Source organism: Molothrus ater, chromosome 30 (genome assembly GCF_012460135.2).
Source record: "Molothrus ater isolate BHLD 08-10-18 breed brown headed cowbird chromosome 30, BPBGC_Mater_1.1, whole genome shotgun sequence".
Lineage (NCBI taxonomy): Eukaryota > Metazoa > Chordata > Aves > Passeriformes > Icteridae > Molothrus > Molothrus ater.
The window spans coordinates 1,908,107-1,930,785 of NC_050507.2; the positions used below are offsets into that span (position 1 = coordinate 1,908,107).

Consider the following 22,679-nt stretch of genomic DNA (forward strand, 5'->3'; position numbering starts at 1 on the left):
AAACACGCCGGGTCCCTGCTTGTTCCCCCTCTCTACCCGGTTTTGGGCCGGTGTCCTGTCCCAGGACCCCCACCTCGGTGTCCTAGCACGGGAATCCCCCCGGTGTCCTGGCTCGGGACTACCCCCTCCCGGGGTCCTGGCCCGGGACCCCCGCCCCGGTGTCGTGTCCCAGGACCCTGGCTCGGGATCTGCCCCGGTCCTATCTCGTGACCCCCGCCACGGCATTCTGTCCCGGGATCCCCTCTCCCCCGGTATCCTGGCCCAGGATCCGCCCCGGTTCTGTCCCGGGACCCCCCCTGTCCCCCGGGATCTGCCCCAATCCTGTTCCAGGACCCCCAACCCGGTGTCCTGGCCCGGGACCCCCTCTCTCCTGGCCCGGGATCCCCGCCCTGGTGTCCTGGCCCGGGACTCCCCTCTCCCCCGGTGTCCTGCCCCGGGATCCGCCCCGGTCCTGTCCCGGGCCCCCCGCCCCGCTCCTGCCGCCCCCACGTGTCGCGTTCCCGCCGCGCCGCCCTCACGTGACCATAGGAGGGCGTGGTCACTCTCTCCGTGAGTGACTACGAGCTGAGCCAATCACAATCGAGAACGCCCCCGTGCTCGCCGCTGATTGGCGAGCGGGCGGGCCAGTGAGGAGGCGGGGCGGGCACACGGCGCGGCAGCGCGGAGGCCGCGGCGGCAGAGAGGTAAGATGGCGGCGGCGCCTCCTGCTCACAATGGGGCCCGGTGTGCCCCTCAGCGCGGCCCCTGAGTTCTTCCCCAGGGCTTGTCTGTCGTGTACCGTCCCGGGGACGGGTTTCCTCTCCCTCTCCCCTCCGGTAGCGCTTCCTGGGCGCCCCTCAGGGGTGCCCCTCACGCCCGCCGCCCGCGGACAAAATGGCGGCGCCTGGGCGGCGGGAGCGCGCATGCGCGGGAGCGGGGCGGCAGAGCACGTGCGCGGGCGGGAGAGCGGCGGGACGGACCGGGACAGGCACCGGGAGAGAGGCTGGGATAGAGACCGGGATAGATCAGGATGGGCACCGGGAGAGAGGCTGGGATGGACCGGGATAGAGACCGGGATAGATCAGGATGGACACCGGGAGAGAGGCTGGGATGGACCGGGATAGAGACCGGGATAGATCAGGATGGACACCGGGAGAGAGGCTGGGATAGAGACCGGGATAGATCAGGATGGGCACCGGGAGGGAGGCTGGAATGGACCGGGATATACCGGGATAGAGGCTAGGATGGACCGGGATAGATCAGGATGGGCACCGGGAGGGAGGCGAAGATAGATTAGGGTTGGCACCGGGATAAACCCAGGGGTAGACCGGGATGCGCACTGGGGGATACCGGTACAGAGGCGGGAATAGACCGGGATAGAGCGTGGCTGGGGCTGGATGGGCACCGGGGATGCCCCGGTACGGAGCCGTGCACGGACACAGGCTGCGGGGCAGGACGAGTCACCGGGAGACATCGGGACAGAGGCAGCGATGGGCACTGGGAGCACCCAGGAGATGCTCTGGGGGTGCACTGGGAGAAGAGGATCCCCCCCACATTCCTGCAGGGATAAAAGCTCCCTCGAGCATTATTGGCAATTACCTCCATAGGAGCAGCCTCATCTTCTGCTGAAGGGGTCAGACTTTGATTCAAATTCTTTCCCGCTGCTACTTTTCATTGTATCAGCGTTTTATTCCCCTCCCTTCCCTTGCTCTGCAGCGTGGGCATGAACAGGATCCGCATTCACGTGTTGCCGACCAGCCGGGGCCGCCTGACCCCGGTGCCTCGGCCTCAGGAGCCCCTGGCCTGCTCCTTCAGCCCCCGGCCCTGCTCCCAGCCCCGCCTGGAAGGGCAGGAATTCTGCATCAAGCACATCCTCGAGGACAGGAATGCTCCCTTCAAACAGTGCAGCTACGTGTCCACAAAGAATGGGAAGCGTTGTCCCAATGCTGCTCCCAAACCTGAGAAGAAGGATGGGTGAGTGGCTCTTCCTCTTGGTTTTCCAGTTCCAAACTGGAATTAAAACAGGGGGAGGTTTTATTCTTTGTCTTCCCTTTTGAAGGAATGGCTGGAGCTGTGTCAGGAGAGATTTAGACTGGATTTTGGGAAAAGGTTCTTCCCCCAGTTGAGCAGCTCCTCAGGGCAGTGGTGACATTCACAGCCCTGCCAGAGCCCAAGGAGTGTTTGGATAATGCACCCAGGAACATGGTGGGATTTTGGGATGTCCTGTTAAGGCCAGGAGTTGAACTTGATGATCTTGATGGGTCCCTTTCAGGATATTCCATGATTCTTCTCTTTCAGCTGCTGCATTTTGGTTACCTCTGAGAAGCGTCTCCCTTTTTCCAAAATGTTTTTAAGCTGGAGAAAGACTCCATGGAGTTACTTGGGGACTGTGGGCTGTGCCCTGACCCAGCGGAAGGTGGCTGCAGTGCTCCAGGCCCTGCACTGGGATCTGTGTGTGCTGTTCCTCCCTCATCCCAGCACATCCTGTGCCAGGGGATAATCCCCAGAGCAGCCACTCAGATCCCTCTGGAGCTTTGGCATGGTTGTGCTGCTGCTTCCCTTAAGCCTTTAAAATGCTCAAGGGGTGGAACAGTTATGGATGATAGAGCACAGATTCCTGACAGGAGCATTGCTTCCAGGATTTACTGGGATGTGGACAGGGGTTGTCTCCACCCTGCTCCCTGTGCCATAAAATGTGGGGAAGGCAGAGTCCAGTGAGAACATTTGGAAGCAGAAGAGCTCAAAAACTCATTCACCTCCCTGGCTTTAACCAAAAGCTTTTTACTCCCTGCTGCTGGTGCTAGAGGTGATGTTCCCACAGGGATGGGTGGCTCTCAGCATTCCCAGGCTGGACCTGCAGGCAGCTCCCTGTGAGAGATTCCAAGTGCCAGGGCTTGTTCCCTGTCCTTCTGCCCTGCTCAGGTGAAACCCAGCATCCAGAGCTGCCTCCAGAGCTCAGGAAGCTTTTCCTGAACCCCCAGCCCAGGGAAAAACATGGAGCAGTTGGAATAAGTCCAGAGATGAGCATGGATCAGCTGAGAGAATTTAAATTGTTCTGGAGGAGAGAAGCTCAGAGGTGACCCAGTTGTGGCTTTAAAGTGCTGAAAGAGCTGCAGGACAGATGGAGAGACTGTTTACAAGGGGTGGAATGCCAGGACAAGAGGGAATGGCTTCCCACTGCCAGAGGGCAGGCCTAGGTGGGATATTTGGAACAAATTGCTCCCTGTGAGGCTGGGGAGGCCCTGAAATGGATTTTCCAGAGAAGCTGGGACTGCCCCTGGATCCCTGGAAGTGTCCAAGGCCAGGTTGGACAGGGCTTGGAGCCACCTGGGATAGTGGAAGGGGTTCCTGCCCATGGCAGGGGTGGAACTGGATATTCTTGACATTCCAAATGCAAAGCATCCTGGAAGTGTGAAAATGCAGGAATGTGGAAAGTTTAGGAGATATTCCTGGGCTGGTGGCTGCTCCTTTGGAATGGCTGTGCTCATTTAAATGCTTTTAGAGGCCTCTTAAAAAGAGGATTTCCACCCCATCCCCATTTTCTCTGGCAATAGGAAAAGATGAAGATTTTAATCCCCAGATTATTGTGGCATCATCGTGCATTGAAAGCAACACAGCTCAGAGCCTCAGGAATGCATTGAGGCCAAAGCAGAGCAGCAGGATCCAGGGGAGCTGCTCCTGGCAGTGTCCCCTCAGTGTTTGGGTGCTCCTGAGGTTGCTGAGCTCTGCTGTTGGAGGCAAACCTTGGTTGTGCGTTGGTGTTTTGCAGCCACATTTCTCTTCACAGAGAATAGCAAGGCACAATTCTTCCCAAGAATATTTCTGGCATTCACATTCTCTGAACCTCAGAGGAAGGAAAAACAATTCTTATCACTTGCTGTGCCCGTGTTTGTGCAAAAGTAGAATGCAATATGGAGATTGTTTACCCAAAGTGATGGTGTTTTGTTTCCCTGGCCTATCAGGGCCAAGTGTGTGTGTGTGGTGACAGTCACGAGTTGCAGAATGTTGTGTGCAGGGTTGAGTGCTTGGCAGATTCAGTTTAGATGTAATGGAATATAGTATAGAATATATATACTATATATATACACATAGTATACTATATATAGTATACTATATATATTATATATACTATATACATATATATATGTATATATATGTATATATTGTACATAATATATAGTATACTATGTATACTATATAGTATATATAGTATATATAGTATATACTATACATAGTGTACTTTTTATGTACTATGTATATAGTATAATATATATAGTATGCTCTTTATAGTATAACCCTACATATATAATATATAGTATAATCATAGTATAGTATATAATATAATTAGTATACTATATATATAGTATACTATATATAGTATAAACCTATATATCTAATATATATAGTATGGTTATAGTATAGAATATACTGTATGAACTATACTATATATAGTATGATCATAGTATAGTATAATATATATGTAGTATATATTTTACTATATATAGTACTACATATTGTATATAGAATGTTATAGTATATGTATATATATTGTATATATATAGTATATAGTGTAGAATATAGTATATATAGTATATACTATATATAGTATAAACCTATATATATATAGTATAATTGTAGTATAGTATGGTGTAATATATATTGTGTATAGTATAGAATATTATAGTATATGTATATATATTATATATAGTATATACTGCATATAGTATAGTGCATTATAATATAATATAGTATATAGTATATACTATATTATAGTATAATAAAGTAATTAAATAGCCTTCTGATATTGATGGAGTCCTCCTCATCACTCCTTCTTTGTTTAGATGTAATGTAATATAGTATAGAATCTTATTGTATACTATATATAGTATATACTATATATATAGTAGATGATATATAGTATAACCCTATATATAATATATATAGTATAATTATAGTATAGTATAATATATATAGTGTATATATATTACAGAGTGTACTTTATATAAAGTATAGAATATTATACTATATTTGTATATATATACATTATATATATTGTGTGTATATAGTATAGAATATTATAATATATGTATATATACTATATATAGCGTATAGTATAGTATAGTATAATATATAGTGTAATAATATAATTAATTAGCCTTCTGATATCGATGGAGTGCTCCTCATCATTCCTCCTCCTCAGCACAGCTGTAGTGTTTGGTGATGGAGGAGAGATTCCAGCAGCAGGAGCTGGGACACCAAGCAGGGTCAGGCTGGGGAGGAGGCGGGGGGGCTCAGATGAGCTTTTCCCTTCTTCCTACCCAAATTCCTCCACAGTGCTGAGCCCTGTTTGTCCCACAGCACCTCGTTCTGCGCGGAGCACGCCCGGCGCAACGCGCTGGCACTGCAGGCTCAGGTGAAGAAATCCAACCCCGGGCCCGTGGGTGAGACCCTCCTGTGCCAGCTGAGCTCCTATGCCCGGGCAGAGCTGGGCATCCAGAGCCCCGAGAGCAGCCGCAGCGAGGCCAGCCGCATCCTGGGTGAGCACTGAGCCCCTTGCCTTGAGATTTTAGCCTTTTATTTTTTTCAAATCCTGTGGGGGTACCAATCGTTGGTTTTTCTGGGTCTGGATTGAAGGAACTTGAGACGGTAATTCATGTTTGGACTCAAGTGTTTATTGTTATCGGTAAAACAGCCTCACTACTGTGAGTTCAGCAGCAAGGCACAAAATGGCCAACAATCTCTTGTTACAAGGTCTTTTAAGACTAAACTATCCAATTAAGAACTGACACCTAGATTATTTTCAGTTTTAACCCAATAACTGATCCCAAAGAACTGATCCCCTTTTGATACCTAGATTATTTTCACTTTTAACCCAAAACTGGTCCCAAAGAGCCCCCAATGCTGACTGGAATTCCCTGGTTCCTGGGAGGGCTGAAGAATCGTTCCCACTGTATTCTGGAATTCTGTGGTTCCTGGGAGAGCTGAAGCATCATTCCCATTGTGTTCTGGAATTCTGTGGTTCCTGGGAGAGCTGAACCATCATTCCCAGTGTGTTCTGGAATTCCCTGGTTCCTGGGAGGGCTGAACCATCATTCCCATTGTGTTCTGGAATTCTGTGGTTCCTGGGAGAGCTGAAGCATCATTCCCATTGTGTTCTGGAATTCCCTGGTTCCTGGGAGGGCTGAACCATCATTCCCAGTGTGTTCTGGAATTCTGTAGTTCCTGGGAGGGCTGAAGCATCATTCCCATTGTGTTCTGGAATTCCCTGGTTCTGGGAGGGCTGAAGCATCATTCCCAGTGTGTTTTGGAATTTTGGTTGTTCCAAACTGGGAGGTTTCCTGTTGTTTCCTGCTCCATGTCCCTCTCTCAGAGTTTTGAGGTGGAGAATTCTCTCTTGACATGAGGCAGAGCCTGCTCAGCTCCATGGGGCCGAGCTCCAGGGTGTCCCTGGCCAAGCTGGGATGGGGCTGAGCTCCAGGATGTCCCTGGCCATGCTGGGGCGTGGGACAGTGTCCTGTCACTCTGCTGCTGTGTCTTGCAGACGAGGACAGCTGGAGTGACTGCGAGCAGGACCCTGTCACCGTGGAGCAGACGTGGCGTGGGGACCCTGACAGTGAAGCTGACAGCATCGACAGCGACCAGGAGGATCCCCTCAAGTAGGTTGGGGGAGCAGTTAAAGTTATATTTTGGGGGAGCTCAGCCTGGAAGCCAGAATCTTCAGAAAAAACCCATGGGATCCCCAGACCCTTCAGGGATCAGCCCTGAGGGACTTCCACACCCTTTGGGGACTCTTCTATGAAGAACCCTCAGACTCTTCAGCAGAAAAAACCAACGGGGTCCCCAGACCTTTCAGGGATCAACCCTGAGGGGTCCCTACACCCTTTGGGGGGATCAGTCTCCAGGAACCCCCCAAACAGACCCTATTTCCCTGGGTTTTCCAGGCATGCTGGTGTGTACACAGCCGAGGAAGTGGCTCTGATCATGAGGGAGAAGCTGATCCGCCTCCAGTCCCTCTACATCGACCAGTTCAAGCGGCTCCAGCACCTCCTGAAGGAGAAGAAACGCCGGTTCCTGCACAGCAGGAAGGGAGAGCATGAGGCCATCGGTGAGCCTGAACCTCCCGCCTGAGGGTGGGCACAGAAATCTGCTAAAAATGAAAGTTTTGGGCCTTTTAGAGGCAGATTTCAGAGCAGGGTGAGGGTTCCACACTCAGTGTTTTGTTGAGGAGATGGGGAAGTGGCTGGAGCACAAGGAGAATGGTCTGGAGAGCTGGGGAGGGGATGAGCCTGGAGAAAAGGAGGCTCAGGTGGGACCATCTCAATCTGTAACTCCCTGACAGGAGAGTACAGCCAGGTGGGGGTCAGGTATCGATGATATCAATGGAGTCCTCCTCATCATTCCTCCTTCGTTTAGATGTAATGTGATATAGTATAGAATATATAGTAATGTCATATAGTATAGAATATATAGTATATATAGTATAGAATATAGTGTATAGAATATATAGTTTAGATGTAATGTAATATAGTATAGAATATATATAGTGTAGTATACTGTAGTGTATATATAGTATATATAGTACTATATATAGTATATAGAATATATATAGTACAGAATATTATATGGTATGCTATTTATAGTATATACTATATATATAGTATAACCCTATACAGATATAATTATAGTATAATATAGTATAGTATAATCTATATCTAGTGTATATATATAGCATATATAGTACCATATATATAGTATATAGAATATATATAGTATAGAATATCATAGTATATGTATATGCTATATATAGTATACTATATATAGTATAACCCTATACATATATAATTATAGTATAATTATAGTATAGTGTAATATATATAGTATATAAATAGTATATATAGTACCCTATATATAGCATATAGAATATATATAGCATAGAATATCATAGTATATGTATATATATAATATAGTATATAGTATAGAATATCACAGTATATGTATATATATAGTATACATATAGTATTTATATAGTATATACTATATACTATAGTATAACCCTCTACATACATAATTATAGTATAATTATAGCATAGTGCAATATATATAGTATATACAGTGTATATATAGTATATAGAATATCATAGTAGTATAGAATATTATGGTGTATGTGTATATATAGTATACATATAGTATTTATAGAGTATATAGTATAGTATATGCTATAGTATAATACTATAATATTATAGTATATAATAGATATAGTATATAATAGATATAATTATAGTATAGACATAATTATAGTATAATTATAGCATAGTGCAATATATATAGTATATATAGTGTATATATAGTATATAGAATATCATAGTAGTATAGAATATTATGGTGTATGTGTATATATAGTATACATATAGTATTTATAGAGTATATAGAATAATATAGTATATGCTATAGTATAATACTATAATATTATAGTATATAATAGATATATAATATATAGTATTATAGATACATTATAGTGTAATATATCTGCTCCCACAGAACAATGAGACAAAAGGAAATGGCCTCAAACTGTGCCAGGGGATGTTTGGGGTGGGCATCAAGAGGATTTCTGTATGGAAAAGGTGGTCAGGCATTGGAAATGCCCCGGGAGGCGTTCAGTGATCAGCTGGACATTGCCCTCAGTGCTCTGATCTGGTTGGCAAGGCAGGGATCAGTCACAGGTTGGACTCTGATCCTGGAGAGCTCTTCCAGCCTGAGTGATTCCATGGTTCTGTGCTGGTCCTGTGCCCAGAGATCCCTATCACTGCAGTTCCAAAGCTTGTGCATTTCTTTGCTCTTCAGAGCTTGCAGCGTTGGCAGGAAATGAGCTATAATGTTAATTCTGAGACAAAAGTGCTTATTTTGTACTGGGATTTCCTGTTTTTTCCTTTTACGAACAAAAAAAATATTCATCCATAAGGCCCTTGGTGTGTGGATAGGAGCTGATTCCAGTAACACCAGTGCTGCTGTACTGGCTTATTCCTCCTTAGCAGCTTTCCCTCTGCCTCTGCTGGCATTCTCTCTGTGCAGAGCATGCTTTTGAAAGCAGGAATTCCCAGTTCAACAGAGGCAAAACCGAGTTGTGTAACTGATCCAAAGTATTGCAGAGCAAAGGACTCTTTTTCCAGCATCATCCTTTAATAGCTCCTCCTGGAAAACGCCATAATTCAGCTCAGGCTCAAGTAAAAATAGCCAAGAGTTTGGTACATACCAATTTTGCAGAACTCTTTTTAGCAAACGAGGCAGAGAAAAGCAGATCCTGAGCGTTGCCCTGTAATTACACCAGGAATGCTGGCAGGAAGCTTCCAGAACTCACACAGGAGTGACCTGGAATTTGACAAGTTTCTATTCTGCTGAAATCACAATGCACAGGAGTGGCTTGAATTATTTTGAAAGGAGGTTTTAAAAATACTCTGTGGGTTCCTGGTGTTTCAGGAGAGGTCAGGATGATTTTTGGGACGCACCCTGCACCGCCAGGCGTCACCCAAAGCTGGGTGCTGTGGATGGAGCCCTCAAAGCCCAAAAATCCAGGCAGGTTCCTGACTCTTCCTTTATTCCTGCAGGGAGCAGCCTCCTGACAGGGCCAGAGGGGCTGATGGCCAAGGAGAGGGAGAACCTGAAGAGGCTCAAGTGCCTGCGGCGTTACCGGCAGCGCTATGGGGTGGAGGCTCTGCTGCACCGGCAGCTCCGCGAGCGCCGCGTCCTGGCCACCGACGGCGCGGCCCAGCAGGTCCGTGGGGACATCCTGGAGGGCTCTGTCCTCTCCTGTCCTTCTGGGAGTGACCCCACACTCTGGCAGATTGCCTCATGTAATGCCCTTCCTGCAAGGCTGCCGCCCTCCTGGGTTTGGAGAAGCTCCTGGGGATGTTGTGGGAGCTCTTGGGTTTGGAGAAGCTCCTGGGGTTGTTTTAGGAGCTCTTGGGTTTGGAGAAGCTCCTGGGTTTGTTGAGGTTTGTGGAAGCTTCTGGATCTGTGGTAGCTCCTGTCCTTCCTGCAAGGACAGCCCTAGCAGCCACCCTCCTGGGTTTGGAGACGCTCCTGGGGTTGTTGTGGGAGCTCCTGGGGATGTTGTGGGAGCTCTTGGGTTTGGAGAAGCTCCTGGGGTTGTTGAGGGAGCTCCTGGGGATGTTGTGGGAGCTCTTGGGTTTGGAGAAGCTCCTGGGGTTGTTGTGGGAGCTCCTGGAGTTGTTGAGGGAGCTCTTGGGTTTAGAGAAGCTCCTGGGGTTGTTGAGGTTTGTGGGAGCTTCTGGCTCTGTGGTAGCTCCTGTGTCTGCAGGAGCTCTCAGGTCTGTGGGAGCTCTTGTTGTCCACACCTTGAATGCTGGGGTCAGTTTTGGGCTTCTCACAGCAACAAAGATTTTGAGGGTCAAGTCCAGAGAAGGGAAAGGGACTGGAGCACAAGAAGGGTCTGGAAAACTCCTGAGGAGATGAGGGAGCCGACGGGGGGGGGGCTCATCCTGGAGAAAAGAGGGATCAGGGTATTTGGAGGCTTGAGGATTTTGGGGGGCTCTTGGGTCTGTAGGACCTCACAAGTTGTGGAAGCTCATGGGTTTGTCAAGGCTCTCAGGTTTTTGGGAGCTCCAGGGTTTATGGGAGCTCAAAGGTTGTGGAAGCTCGTGGGTTTGTCAAGGCTCTCAGGTTTTTGGGAGCTCCTGGGTTTATGGGAGCTCAAAGGTTGTGGAAGCTCGTGGGTTTGTCAAGGCTCTCAGGTTTTTGGGAGCTCCTGGGTTTTTGGAAGCTCATGGGTTTGTCAAGGCTCTCAGGTTTTTGGGAGCTCCTGGGTTTATGGGAGCTCCTGGGCCTGAGTGAGTCCATTCCAGTGCCTAAAAGAGGCTCAATAAAAAAAGGGAGTGGGAGTTTTAAATAGACGTCCAGTGACAGGACAAGAGGAAATGGTTGAGAAGTTTAGATGAGATATTGGGAACAAATTCCTCCCTGTGAGGGTGGGGAGGCCCTCTCAGAGTAGCTGTTGCTGCCCCATCCCTGGAAGTGCTCAAGACCAGGTTGGATATGACTTAGAGCAGTGTGGGACAGTGGAAAGTGTCCTTGCCTATGGGAAAACAGAAGCTTTAAGATCTCTCCCAACCCAAAGCATTCCACGATTCCAGGCTCACACCACCCGCTCCAGCCAGCGCTGCTTGGCCTTTGTGGACGATGTCCGATGCTCCAACCCATCCCTGCCGCTGACCCGCCACTGCCTCACACGTATCCTTTGATCCCAAGCTCTCCCTGAGTGTTTCCCAGCAGTTTTCCCCCTGCTTGTGCCTCTTTTCTCCCTCCCTGGCCCTGAATCAAGGCCCTCGGTTTGCTGTAGCCGTTGGTTTCAAACAGGAGCCCAGAGGAAATGTCTCCCTGTCTGTTGGTGCTCCCGTGCCATGGATCTGCCAATTCGTGTGGGAGCAACACAGGGCTGGTCCCAGGGGTGCTCCTGTCGTGGTCTCCTGGGTCCAGAGCATCCAAACAGCCCAAATGTGGGAATTTCACCTGGAAACAGAGAATCCAGGCAGGCCTGAGCTGGAGGGATGTGCATGGATCCCCTCCAGGCATGGGGATTCCACCTCCTTGAGCAGCTCTTCTAATGTCAGACCTTCCTTTCCATGGAAGAGATTCCTCCTGATGAATTCAGAAATCCTTGATGAATTCAGAAATTCCTCCTGGTAAATTCAGAAATCCCTGATGAATTCAGAAATCCCTGATGAATTCAGAAATCCCTGATGAATTCAGAAATCCCTGATGAATTCAGAAATTCCTGATGAATTCAGAAATTCCTCCTGATGAATTCAGAAATTCCTCCTGATAAATTCAGAAATTCCTCCTGATGAATTCAGAAATCCTCCTGATGAATTCAGAAATTCCTGATGAATTCAGAAAATCCTCCTGATGAATTCAGAAATTCCTCCTGATGAATTCAGAAATTCCTGATGAGCTCAGAAATTCCTCCTGATAAATTCAGAAATTCCTCCTGATGAATTCAGAAATCCCTGATAAATTCAGAAATCCCTCCTGATGAATTCAGAAATTCCTCCTGATAAATTCAGAAATTCCTCCTGATAAATTCAGAAATCCCTGATGAATTCAGAAATTCCTGATGAATTCAGAAATTCCTGAACCTCCCCTGACAAAGCTTGAGGCTCTTCCCTCTTGTCCTGTCCCTTGTTCCTTGGGAGCAGAGCCCCAATATGGGGATCAAGGTTTCCCCAATATGGGATGACCCCAAATATGAAATCAAGGATCCCCCATGTCAGGGATGACCCCCAAATATGGGATCAAGGATCCCCCAGTATGGGATCAAGGATCCCCCAATATGGTATGAAGGATTCCCCAATATGGGATGACCCCATATATGAAATCAAGGATTCCCCATCTCATGGATGACCCCCCAATATGGGATCAAGGATCCCCCAGCTTAGGGATAACTCCCAATATGGGATCAAGGATTCCGCAATATGGGATGACCCCAAATATGAAATCAAGGATTCCCCAGCTCAGGGATGACCCCCAATATAGGATCAAGGATCCCCCAATGTCAGGGATGACCCCCAAATATGGGATCGGGGATCCCCCAGCTTAGGGATAACTCCCAATATGGGATCAAGGATCCCCCAGTATGGGATCAAGGATCCCCCAATATGGGATCCAGGATTCCCCAATATGGGATCAAGGATCCCCCAGTATGGGATCAAGGATCCCCCAGTATGGGATCAAGGATCCCCCAATATGGGATCCAGGATTCCCCAATATGGGATCAAGGATCCCCCAGCTCGGGGATTTGTGGGAGGTGCTGGGTTTGTGTGAGCTCTTGGGGTTATCAGAGTTCCTGAGTCTTTGGGAACTCTGGGGTTGTGGGAATTGCTGGATTTGTGGGAGCTCCTGGATCTGCAGGAGCTCCTGAGTTTTTGGCACCTCTTGGGTCTTGAGGAGCTTTCAGATTTCTTGGGGAATTCTGGATTTTTGAGAACCCTTGTGTTTTGTTTTTTTTTTCCCTGGAGTTCTCCTACTCCCCCAGCCCTGTGCAAGGAGCAGGAGCTGGAAGCTGCCTTTGTTTCTCTTTAACCACCACAGACCTCAAAATAAAACCAGGAGAAATCCCATAAAACAGCCAGAGAAGCTGCTGTTGGCAGCTGGTGCTCTTGGGAGGGAGGGAAGAGCTGGCTCTGGCTCTCAGTGACACAAACAAGCTTTTCCTGGGGCAGCTGATAACATCTGATAACATCTGTGGCTTTTCTGGAGCTTCTGGGGCTCTGTTTGCTTCCAGGAGCTGGATTGTTTGTGCCAGGGCACTAAAGGGATGGGGGAAGGCTGGGAGGTTCCAGATGGAGCTTGGGATTTTTGTCCTCTTGGCAATCTGTGCTTTTGGCTACCACTAAAGTCAGTGCTGGAGCTGGGAGTTGCTCCAGGAGATGAAAATCTGATTTCTCCATTCTCTGTTCCCTCACCACATCTTCCCTTGAGTGTCCCAGGTCCTTTTCTCTTGGGCTGGGCTCTGACTTTGCTGCCAGCCCAGATTCTGGCTCTCCACAGCCTGCCAGGAAGTGAATTCCTGAGAAATCCGTGGAGTAGGGAGGGGTGAATCTCAAACCTTGCCAGCTTTAAGAAACTGGCTTAAATTTGGTGTCTTTTCCCAGTTTTATGTGGATTTGGAATTTTTTTCCCCCCTCCCACACTGGTGAAATTGCAGTTGGGATGATCCTGGTTGGAAAGGGATGGAAGAGGAGAAAGGTGGGAGAAAGAGGAGGAAAGGGTTGGAAGAAAAGGGATCAGAATGGGGATCAGAAAAGGAGAGAAAGGATGGAAGAGGAGGAAAGGGTGGGAAGAATGGATGGGGATCAGAAAAGGAGAAAGGATGGAAGAGGAGGAAAGGGTTGGAAGAAAAGGATGAGGATCAGAAAAGGAGAAAAGGATGGAAGAGGAGGAAGGGATGGGAAGAAAAGGGATCAGAAAAGGAGGGAAAGAGAAATGGAAGAGGAGGAAGGAATGGGAAGAAAAGGGATCAGAAATGGGGATCAGAAAAGGAGAGAAAGAGAAATGGAAGAGGAGGAAAGGGTTGGGAAGAAAAGGTTGGAAGAAGTGAATTGGGGTTGAAAAAGAGGAAGGGGTGAAAAGAAAAGGATGGGGATCAGAAAAAGAGAGAAAGGATGGAAGAGGAGGAAGGGATGGGAAGAAAAGGATGAGGATCAGAAAAGGAGAAAGAGAAATGGAAGAGGACGAAGGGATGGGAATAAAAGGGATCAGAAATGGGGATCAGAAAAGGAGAGAAAGAGAAATGGAAGAGGAGGAAAGGATGGGAAGAAAAGGTTGGAAGAAGTGAATTGGGGTTAAAAAAAGAGGAAGGGGTGAAAAGAAGAGAAAAGAGATTGAAAGAGGAGGAAAAGGATGGAGTTGGTAGAGGAGGATGGGATCAGAATAGGGCTTGGAAGAAGAGGATGGGTGTGGGAAGAGGAAGAAAGGGTTGGGAGGTGATGGGTTCAGAGCAGGCTGGGTTCTGATCTGCAGCTCCTGTGCCTCTGGATCACTCTGCAAGTGTGATGCAATTGAAGCAGAGTTTCTGTTTGGGATTAAAGGCAGGAAATCCCATTTACACCTCTGGCAGGAACAGGTTTTCCACTGGGAAAGAAAATGCAGTGGGAGGATGGAAATAGCAGAACTAAAATGCTGGCTGTGGGAAAGGCCTTGTGTGTGCTGGGATCTCCCTGCCATGGGCTGGAGCTGAGCATTTCCCGTGCATGTCTGCAAACAAAAGTTAATCCTGGCCCTTTGTGCCATCCAGCTGAGAATCTCGGTGGTTCCAGGGATCCAGCCCCATCTCCCAGCCCCCACACAGGGGGGGTTGTGGCTGTTGTCCCAGTTTTCCATCGTGGTGCAGCTCTGGCCTCTGCATTCCTGATCTGGGAGAAATGGGACTGGGTTTAACACCACTGGTGGGGGAATGGGGAGCATTTGTCAGTGTTTATCCCTCTGGATCCCCCAATATGGGATCAAAAATTCCCCAGCGCAAGGATGACCTCCAATATGGAATCAAGGATTCCCCAGCTTAGGGATCACCCCCCAGTATGGGATCAGGGATTCTCCATCTCGGGGATGACCCCCAGTATGGGATCAAGGATTCCCCAATATGGGATCAAAAATTACCCAGTGCAAGGATGACCCCCAATATGGAATCAAGGATTCCTCAGTTTAGGGATCACCCCCCATATGGGATCAAGGATTCCTCAGCTCAGGGATGACCCCAAATATGGGATTAAGGATTCCCCAATATGGGATCAAAAATTCCCCAGCACAAGGATGACTCCCAGTATGGGATCAAGGATTCCCCAGTTTAGGGATCACCCCCAATATGGGATCAAGGATTCCCCAATATGGGATCAAGGATTACCCAGTGCAAGGATGACCCCCAATATGGGATCAAGGATTCTTTAGTTTAGGGATCACCCCCAATATGGGATTAAGGATCTCCCAGCTCAGGGATGACCCCCAGTATGGGATCAAGGATTCCCCAGCTCAAGGATCACCCCAATATGGGATCACCCCCAATATGGGATCAAGGATCCCCCAGCTCAGGGATCACCCCAATATTTGATCAAGGATTCCCCAGCTCAGGGATGACCCCTAATATGGGATTAAGGATCTCCCAGCTCAGGGATCACCCCAAATATGGGATAAGGGATCCCCCAGCTCAGGGATGACCAGCAATATGGGATCACCCCCAAATATGGGATCAAGGATTCCCCAGTATGGGATCAAGGATTCCCCAGCACAAGGATCACCCCAAATATGGGATAAGGGATCCCCCAGCTCAGGGATGACCAGCAATATGGGATCACCCCCAATATGGGATCAAGGATTCCCCAGCTCAGGGATGACCCCCAGATATGGGATCAAGGATTCCCCAGTATGGGATCAAGGATTCCCCAGCTCAGGGATGACCAGCAATAAGGGATCACCCCCAATATGGGATCAAGGATTCCCCAGTATGGGATCAAGGATTCCCCAGCTCAGGGATCACCCCCAAATATGAGATTAAGGATTCCCCACTATGGGATGCCCCCTATATGGCATTCTCTGTACCTCTGCTGCTTTCCTTGACCTCCTCTTCCCAGATATCTGCCAGGACACCAACCAGACCCTTTTCAAGCCTTGCCAGGGCTCTGAGGAAGTTCCCTGCAACAAACCCGTGCCCGTGAGCCTGTCGGAGGAGCCCTGCTGCCCGCTGCACCTGCGGCTGCCCCCCCAGATGTACGTGCCAGAGCAGGTCCTGGCAGTGCCCCAGGAGCTGGGGGCAGCCCCCACGGAGCTGTACCTGAGTGCAGCTGAGCTGCAGCCCACCGAGAGCTTGCCCCTGGAGTTCAGTGACGTGAGTGGCAAAGCTGGGAGTGCCTTCCAGGTCCCACCTGGGCATGGGAGGGGAGGCTCTTCCAACTTTCCTTCCCATCCCTTCCTCCTCTTCCATTTCTCTCTGATCCCCATCCTTTTGGTCCAACCTCTTCCTCTTTTTCAATCTCTTTCTCTTCTTTCCACCCCTTCCTCTTTTTCAACCCCCATTCTCTTCTTCCAACCCTTTCCTCCTCTTCCATCCTCTTTCTCTCCTTCTCATCCCCATCCTTTTCTTCCAAACTCTTCCTCTTTTTCAACCCCAATTCCCTTCTTCCAACCATTCCTTCCCATCCCTTCCTCCTCTTCCATTTCTCTTTCTCCTCTTCTGATCCCCATCCTTTTCTTCCAACCCTTTCCTCTTTTTCAACCTCTTTCCATCTCTTTCTCTTCTTTCCACCCCTTCCTCTTTTTCAACCCCCATTCTCTTCTTCCAGCCTTTTCCTCCTCTTCCATCCCTCTTTCTCTCCTTCTCATCCCCATCCTTTTCTTCCAACCCCTTCCTCTTTTTCAACCCCCATTCACTTCTTCCAGCCTTTTCTTCCAACCCTTTCCTCCTCTTCCATCCTTTTCTCCTTTTCTGATCCCCATCCTTCCCACCCCTTCCTCTTTTTCAACCCCTGTTCACTCCTTCCAACCTTTTCTTCCCATCCCTTCCTCTTCTTCCATCCTTTTCTCCCCTTCTGATCCCCATCCTTTTTTTTCCTGCCCCTTCCTCTTTATCAATCCCCATTCACTTCTTCCAACCTTTTCTTCCAACCCTTTCCTCCTCTTCCATCCCTCTTTCTCTCCTTCTCATTCCCATCCTTTTCTTCCAAACTCTTCCTCTTTTTCAACCCCAATTCCCTTCTTCCAACCTTTTCTTCCCATCCCTTCCTCCTCTTCCATTTCTCTTTCTCTCCTTCTCATCCCCATCCTTTTCTTCCCACCCCTTCCTCTTTTTCAACCCCCATTCTCTTCTTGCAGCCTTTTCTTCCCAACCCTTTCCTCCACTTCCACCTGAGAGCCCACCTGGGATGCTGCATCCAGGGCTGGGGTTCTGAGCACAGGAGGAGCTGCTGGAGTGAGGCCAAGGGCTCTGGAAGAGCTCTGGAGCCAGGCTGGGGATGTCCAAGCTGGAGAGAAGGAGGATCCAGGGGCATCTTAGGGCCCCTTGTGCCTGGAGAGGGATTTGGGACAAAGGATGGAGTGCCAGGACAAGGGGAATGGTTTCCAGTGCCAGAGGCAGGGTTGGATGGGTTATTTTGAGGGATTTGGGACAAAGGATGGAGTGCCAGGACAAAGGGGAATGGTTTCCAGTGCCAGAGGCAGGGTTGGATGGGATATTTTGAATAAATTTCTCCCTGTGAAAATCTCCCCAGATTTCTCCCTAGGGAGGCCCTGGAATGGATTTTCCAGAGAAGATGTGGCTGCCCCTGGATCCCTGGAATTGTGTAAGACCAGGTTGGACAGGGCTTGGTGCCACCTGGGATAGTGGAAGGTGTCCATATCCCTGTCCATGGATGATCTTGACATTCTAAAGCATCCTGAGAGTCTGAAAATGCAGAAATGTAGAAAGTTTGGGAGCTATTCCAGAGTTGGTGGCTGCTCCTTTGGAATGGCTGCGCTCTTTAAGAGCAGGGACCTCTTTAAAAGAGGATTTTATCCCACCCCACCCCCATTTTCTCTGGCAATAGGAAAAGATGAAGATTTTAATCCCCAGATTATTGTGGCATCATCGTGCATTGAAAGCAGCACAGCTCAGAGCCTCGGGAATGCATTGAGGCCAAAGCAGAGCAGCAGGATCCAGGGGAGCTGCTCCTGGCAGTGTCCCCTCAGTGTTTGGGTGCTCCTGAGGTTGCTGTTGGAGGCAAACCTTGGATCTCCTTTGGAGTTTGCTGATGGAGAAGGGAATTCCAGCAGCAGGAGCTGGGCCAGGCTGGGAGAGGGCTCAGATCAGATCCCAGCTCCTTTCTGTGCAAACAGGAGGTGATTTTTTGGGTTAGAAAGGTAAACCAGGACCCTTTTCCCTCATCCTGAGCTTGGAGAGAGTTCTGAGCTCCCTCTGGAGCTCTGCAGATTCATGGGAGCTGCTGGGGGCAGCTGTGTTGTGTCTCACATGGTGCCAGGCTGGGGAGGTGCCACTCCCGAGTCACGGGAACGTCACCCTTGTGTCAAAGCCCCTCTGGAGCCAGAACAAATCCCAGCATCTCCTGAATCCCAGCCTCTCCTGAATCCCAGCTTCTCTGAATCCCAGCCTCTCCTGAGTCCCAGCCTCTCCTGAGTCCCAGCCTCTCCTGAGTCCCAGCTTCTCTGAATCCCAGCTTCTCCTGAATCCCAGCCTCTCCTGAATCCCAGCTTCTCCTGAATCCCAGCCTCTCCTGAATCCCAGCTTCTCTGAATCCCAGCTTCTCTGAATCCCATCCTCTGCTGAATCCCAGCTTCTCCTGAATCCCAGTCTCTCCTGAATCCCAGCTTCTCTGAATCCCAGCTTCTCTGAATCCCAGCCTCTCCTGAATCCCAGCTTCTCTGAATCCCAGCTTCTCTGAATCCCATCCTCTGCTGAATCCCAGCCTCTGCTGAGTCCCAGCCTCTGCTGAGTCCCAGCCTCTGCTGAGTCCCAGCCTCTGCTGAGTCCCAGCCTCTGCTGAATCCCAGCTTCTCCTGAGTCCCAGCCTCTCTTGAATCCCAGCTTCTCTGAATCCCAGCCTCTCCTGAGTCCCAGCCTCTCCTGAGTCCCAGCTTCTCCTGAATCCCAGCCTCTTCCAAATCTCAGCCTCTGCTGAATCCCAGCTTCTCCCAAATCTCAACTTCTCCTGAATCCCAGCCTCTCCTGAATCCCAGCCCCTGCTGAATCCCAGCCTCTGCTGAATCCCAGCCTCTTCTGAATCCTAGCCTCTCCCCTTGTCAGGGAGGGCAGATGGAGCAGTGCCCAGAGCCTGTCCATCCCCATCTGTGCTGTCAGGGCAAACACAGGAGGTGTGACACCCTGGGAGAGGCTGGGGATGTTCCAGGTGTCCCCATGAATGTGTGTGACACCCTGGATGGCTCTGGGTGTCCCCATGAATGTGTGTGACACCCTGGATTGCTCTGGCGGTCCCCTGCAGTGTGTGTGACACCCTGGAGAGCAGGGATTGCTCTGGGTGTCCCCTGCAGTGTGTGTGACACCCTGGAGAGCGGGGACTGATCTGGGAGCCCTCAGAAAGGTGTGATTGGACCCTGTCAAAGCCATTCCAGGTGCTGGAGGGACACTTTGGGGACAGCACATCACGCTGGCCTCCAGCTGGTGTGTCCCACCCCTTGTCCTCAGCAGTGCCAGCCGGGATCCTGGCATTCCAGGAGGAAGAGGAGGAGGAGGAGGAGGAGGAAGAAGGGGGTTCCTGGGCCGTGTTCCTGTCTGGGGGTCCCCCTGGCATGGTGCCCACTCCTCCTCCTCCTCCTCCTCCCTGCCTTTCTCCTCCCTTTCCTGCTGCTCCAGAGCCTCCTCAGCCTCCCCCCTCCTGATGAGCTCTTTTCCCTGCCAGGACCTGGACGTGGTGGGTGATGGGATGCAGTGCCCCCCATCCCCTCTGCTCTTTGACCCTTCTGTGACCCTGGACCCAGCCCTGAGGGACGTGGCCGAGGCTCCCATCGACATCCTGGCCCTGGAGGAGCCCGACAGGGGCAGCTCCTCCACCCCCCTCATCCCTCCAGCCGAGGCTCCTGCCCAGGTATGGCCAGGTGGGACTGATCCCCCCACCCTGGCACGGGATTTTCTCTTCCCTCCTCTTCCTCCCACACAGCAGCTCCAGAGCCTGGGCGTGCCCATGGTCTGGGTGGCATTAGGAGGGCCAGGCTGGTGGTGGCAGCCCCTGGGGTGGCTCTGTGGGTGCCACCCTTGTCCTGGAGATGTCTGGGACATTGGGGATGTCTGGGATGCTCTTGAAACCTCTTAATCCCAGCTGGGGGGGTTTTAGGGGAGTTGTTTCCCATCCCAGGGGTTCTCCTTTTCTTCCTTGATTTTTTAATTTTCACTGGGATGACTGAAATTTATTGACTGAAATTTGTTCCTCTCATCCTGTCTGGAACTTGGGGCTTCTTTGGGGTGTCCCCACAGGTGATGTCACCCACTGTCCTGTCATGGTTCCTGGGGTGAGGGCCAAGTTCTGGGGTGGAGTGGCCACAGCCCAGGGGTTCTCTTTTCTTGGAGTTACTTTTCACTGGGATAACTGAAATTTGTTCCTCTCATCCTGGCTGGAACCTGGGGCTTCTTTGGGGTGTCCCCCCAGGGACAGGTGGTGTCACCCACTGTCCTGTCATGGTGTGAAAGCCAAATTTTGGGGTGGGGAGGGGGGACCCACATCTCAGGCTCCGACTGAAGACCCCCAGTTTTGCTGTAGCTGTTGGTTTCAAGCAGGAGCCCAGAGCAAAATCCCTCCCGGTCTGTTGGTGCTCCCGGCCCGTGGAGTTCCCAATTCGTGTGGGAGTGACACTGACCCCCCCAGGCTGTGTCCCAGCACCCCCTGCCATGTCCCTGTGCTGTCCCAGCAGTGTCACCTTCCCTCTGCAGCCCCGGGAGGAGCAGCAGCAGCAGCCACAGGGAGCGACCTCGTCCAGCCCAGCCCGAGGAGCCAACGGGAGCCTGGAGCCAGGAGCTGTGGGCTGAGCCCGGTGTGGGACCCTCAGCGTGGGACTGGGGGGGCTGGAGGAGCTGCTCCAGTGCCAGGAGGAGCTGCAGCTCCAGCTCTGCTGATTCTGCAGCCACAAAAAACCCAGAAACCCCATCCAGACCTTCCTGTCCTCTGTGGGGATGGAGCTGGGGACAGAAATCACCGAATACTGGGGGACACCCGTGGGACCCTCACCGTGGGACCTGGCAGGGGCTTTGAGTCCTTCTCCACTGCCAGCAGGAGCTGCAGCTCCAGCTCTGCTGATTCTGCAGCCACAGAAACCCCAGAAACCCCATCCAGACCTTCCTGTCCTCCATGGGGATGGAGCTGGGGAGGGAAATCACCAAATTCTGGGGGTCAGAAATCGCCAAATTTTGGGGGACCCTCACCGTGGGACCTGGGGGGGCTGGAGAGCTGCTCCAGTGTGCCAGCAGGAGCTGCAGCTCCAGCTCTGCTGATTCTGCAACCACAGAAACCCCAGGATGGGGCTCCAGACCCTCCTGTCCTCTGTGGGGAGGGAAATCACCAAATTCTGGGGGTCAGAAATCACCAAATTCTGGGGGACAGAAATCACCAAATTCTGGGGGACACCTGTGGGGCCTGGGGGGGCTTGAATCCTTCTCCAGTGCCAGGATGAGCTGCAGCTCCAGCTCTGCTGATTCTGCAGCCACAAAAACCCCAGAAACCTCATCCAGACCCTCCCGTCCTCCGTGGGGATGCAGCTGGGGAGGGAAATCACCAAATTCTGGGGGACAGAAATCACCAAATTCTGGGGGACACCCAGGGGACCCTCACCGTGGGACCTGGGGGGGCTTTGAGTCCTTCTCCAGTGCCAGCAGGAGCTGCAGCTCCAGCTCTGCTGATTCTGCAACCACAGAAACCCCATCCAGACCTTCCTGTCCTCCATGGGGATGGAGCTGGGGAGGGAAATCACCAAATTCTGGGGGACAGAAATCACCAAATTCTGGGGGACACCCAGGGGACCCTCACCATGGGACCTGGGGGGGCTGGAGACTTTTTCCAATGCCAGGATGAGCTGCAGCTCCAGCTCTGCTGATTCTGCAGCCCCAGAAACCCCCAAACCCCCAGAAACCCCATCCAGACCCTCCCGTCCTCTGTGGGGATGGAGCTGCCACAGGAAGGAAATCACCAAATTTTTGGGGTCTCTGCCACACCCTGGTGGTCCTGGGGGGGTGATGTGGCCCCGTGAGGTTTTGGGGGGACAGAGGTTCCATTCTGTGCATCCACCCCCACAATAAAGTGATGGAGGTGGGTGCTCGGTGTCCCTGTGTTGTGTGATGAGTCTGGGATTTGGGGGTGTTTGAGGTGTTTAGGGGTGCCCTGAGGGGTGTTTGAGGTGCCCTGGGGTGGTTGGGGGTGTTGGGGATGCCCTGGGGGTGTTTGGGGGTGCCCTGAGGGGTATTTGGGGTGCCCTGGGGGATGTTTGGGGTACCCTGGGGTGTTTGGGTGCCCTGGGGTGTTGGGAGGTGCACTAGGGGGTGTTTGGGGTGCCCTGGGGGTATTTGGGGTGCCCTGGGGGTGTTTTGGGTGCCCTGGGGTGTTTGGGGGTGCCCTGGGAGTGTTTGGGGTGTCCTGGGATGTTTGGGGGTGCCCTGAGGGGTATTTGGGGTGCCCTGGGGGGTATTTGGGGTGCCCTGGGGGGTG

The 22,679-nt window shown here is 50.7% G+C and overlaps 1 protein-coding gene and 2 non-coding genes across 4 annotated transcripts; all 3 read left to right on the plus strand.

The window, feature by feature from the left end:
- The first annotated feature begins 661 nt into the window (after positions 1 to 661).
- On the plus strand, positions 662 to 22,297 carry KANSL2 (KAT8 regulatory NSL complex subunit 2). 2 transcript variants are annotated; one of them, XM_036399979.2, is made up of 10 exons: positions 662 to 683; positions 1,696 to 1,953; positions 5,338 to 5,516; positions 6,521 to 6,635; positions 6,921 to 7,084; positions 9,582 to 9,748; positions 11,127 to 11,223; positions 16,116 to 16,369; positions 19,890 to 20,075; positions 20,915 to 22,297. In XM_036399979.2, exons 2-10 carry the CDS (start codon positions 1,703 to 1,705, stop codon positions 21,008 to 21,010), a joined length of 1,509 nt encoding a protein of 502 aa, XP_036255872.1. In that variant the 5' UTR covers positions 662 to 683; positions 1,696 to 1,702; the 3' UTR covers positions 21,011 to 22,297. The 2 variants fall into 2 exon arrangements, with proteins under 2 accessions (XP_036255872.1, XP_036255873.1); XM_036399980.2 differs by lacking the exon at positions 662 to 683 and adding an exon at positions 810 to 1,612.
- LOC118697407 (small nucleolar RNA SNORA2/SNORA34 family) lies at positions 11,299 to 11,426 on the plus strand. The gene has a single exon (XR_004981754.1). It is a non-coding gene; the product is annotated as a small nucleolar RNA SNORA2/SNORA34 family (small nucleolar RNA).
- On the plus strand, positions 20,710 to 20,839 carry LOC118697408 (small nucleolar RNA SNORA2/SNORA34 family). The gene has a single exon (XR_004981755.1). It is a non-coding gene; the product is annotated as a small nucleolar RNA SNORA2/SNORA34 family (small nucleolar RNA).
- Positions 22,298 to 22,679: the final 382 nt, after the last annotated feature.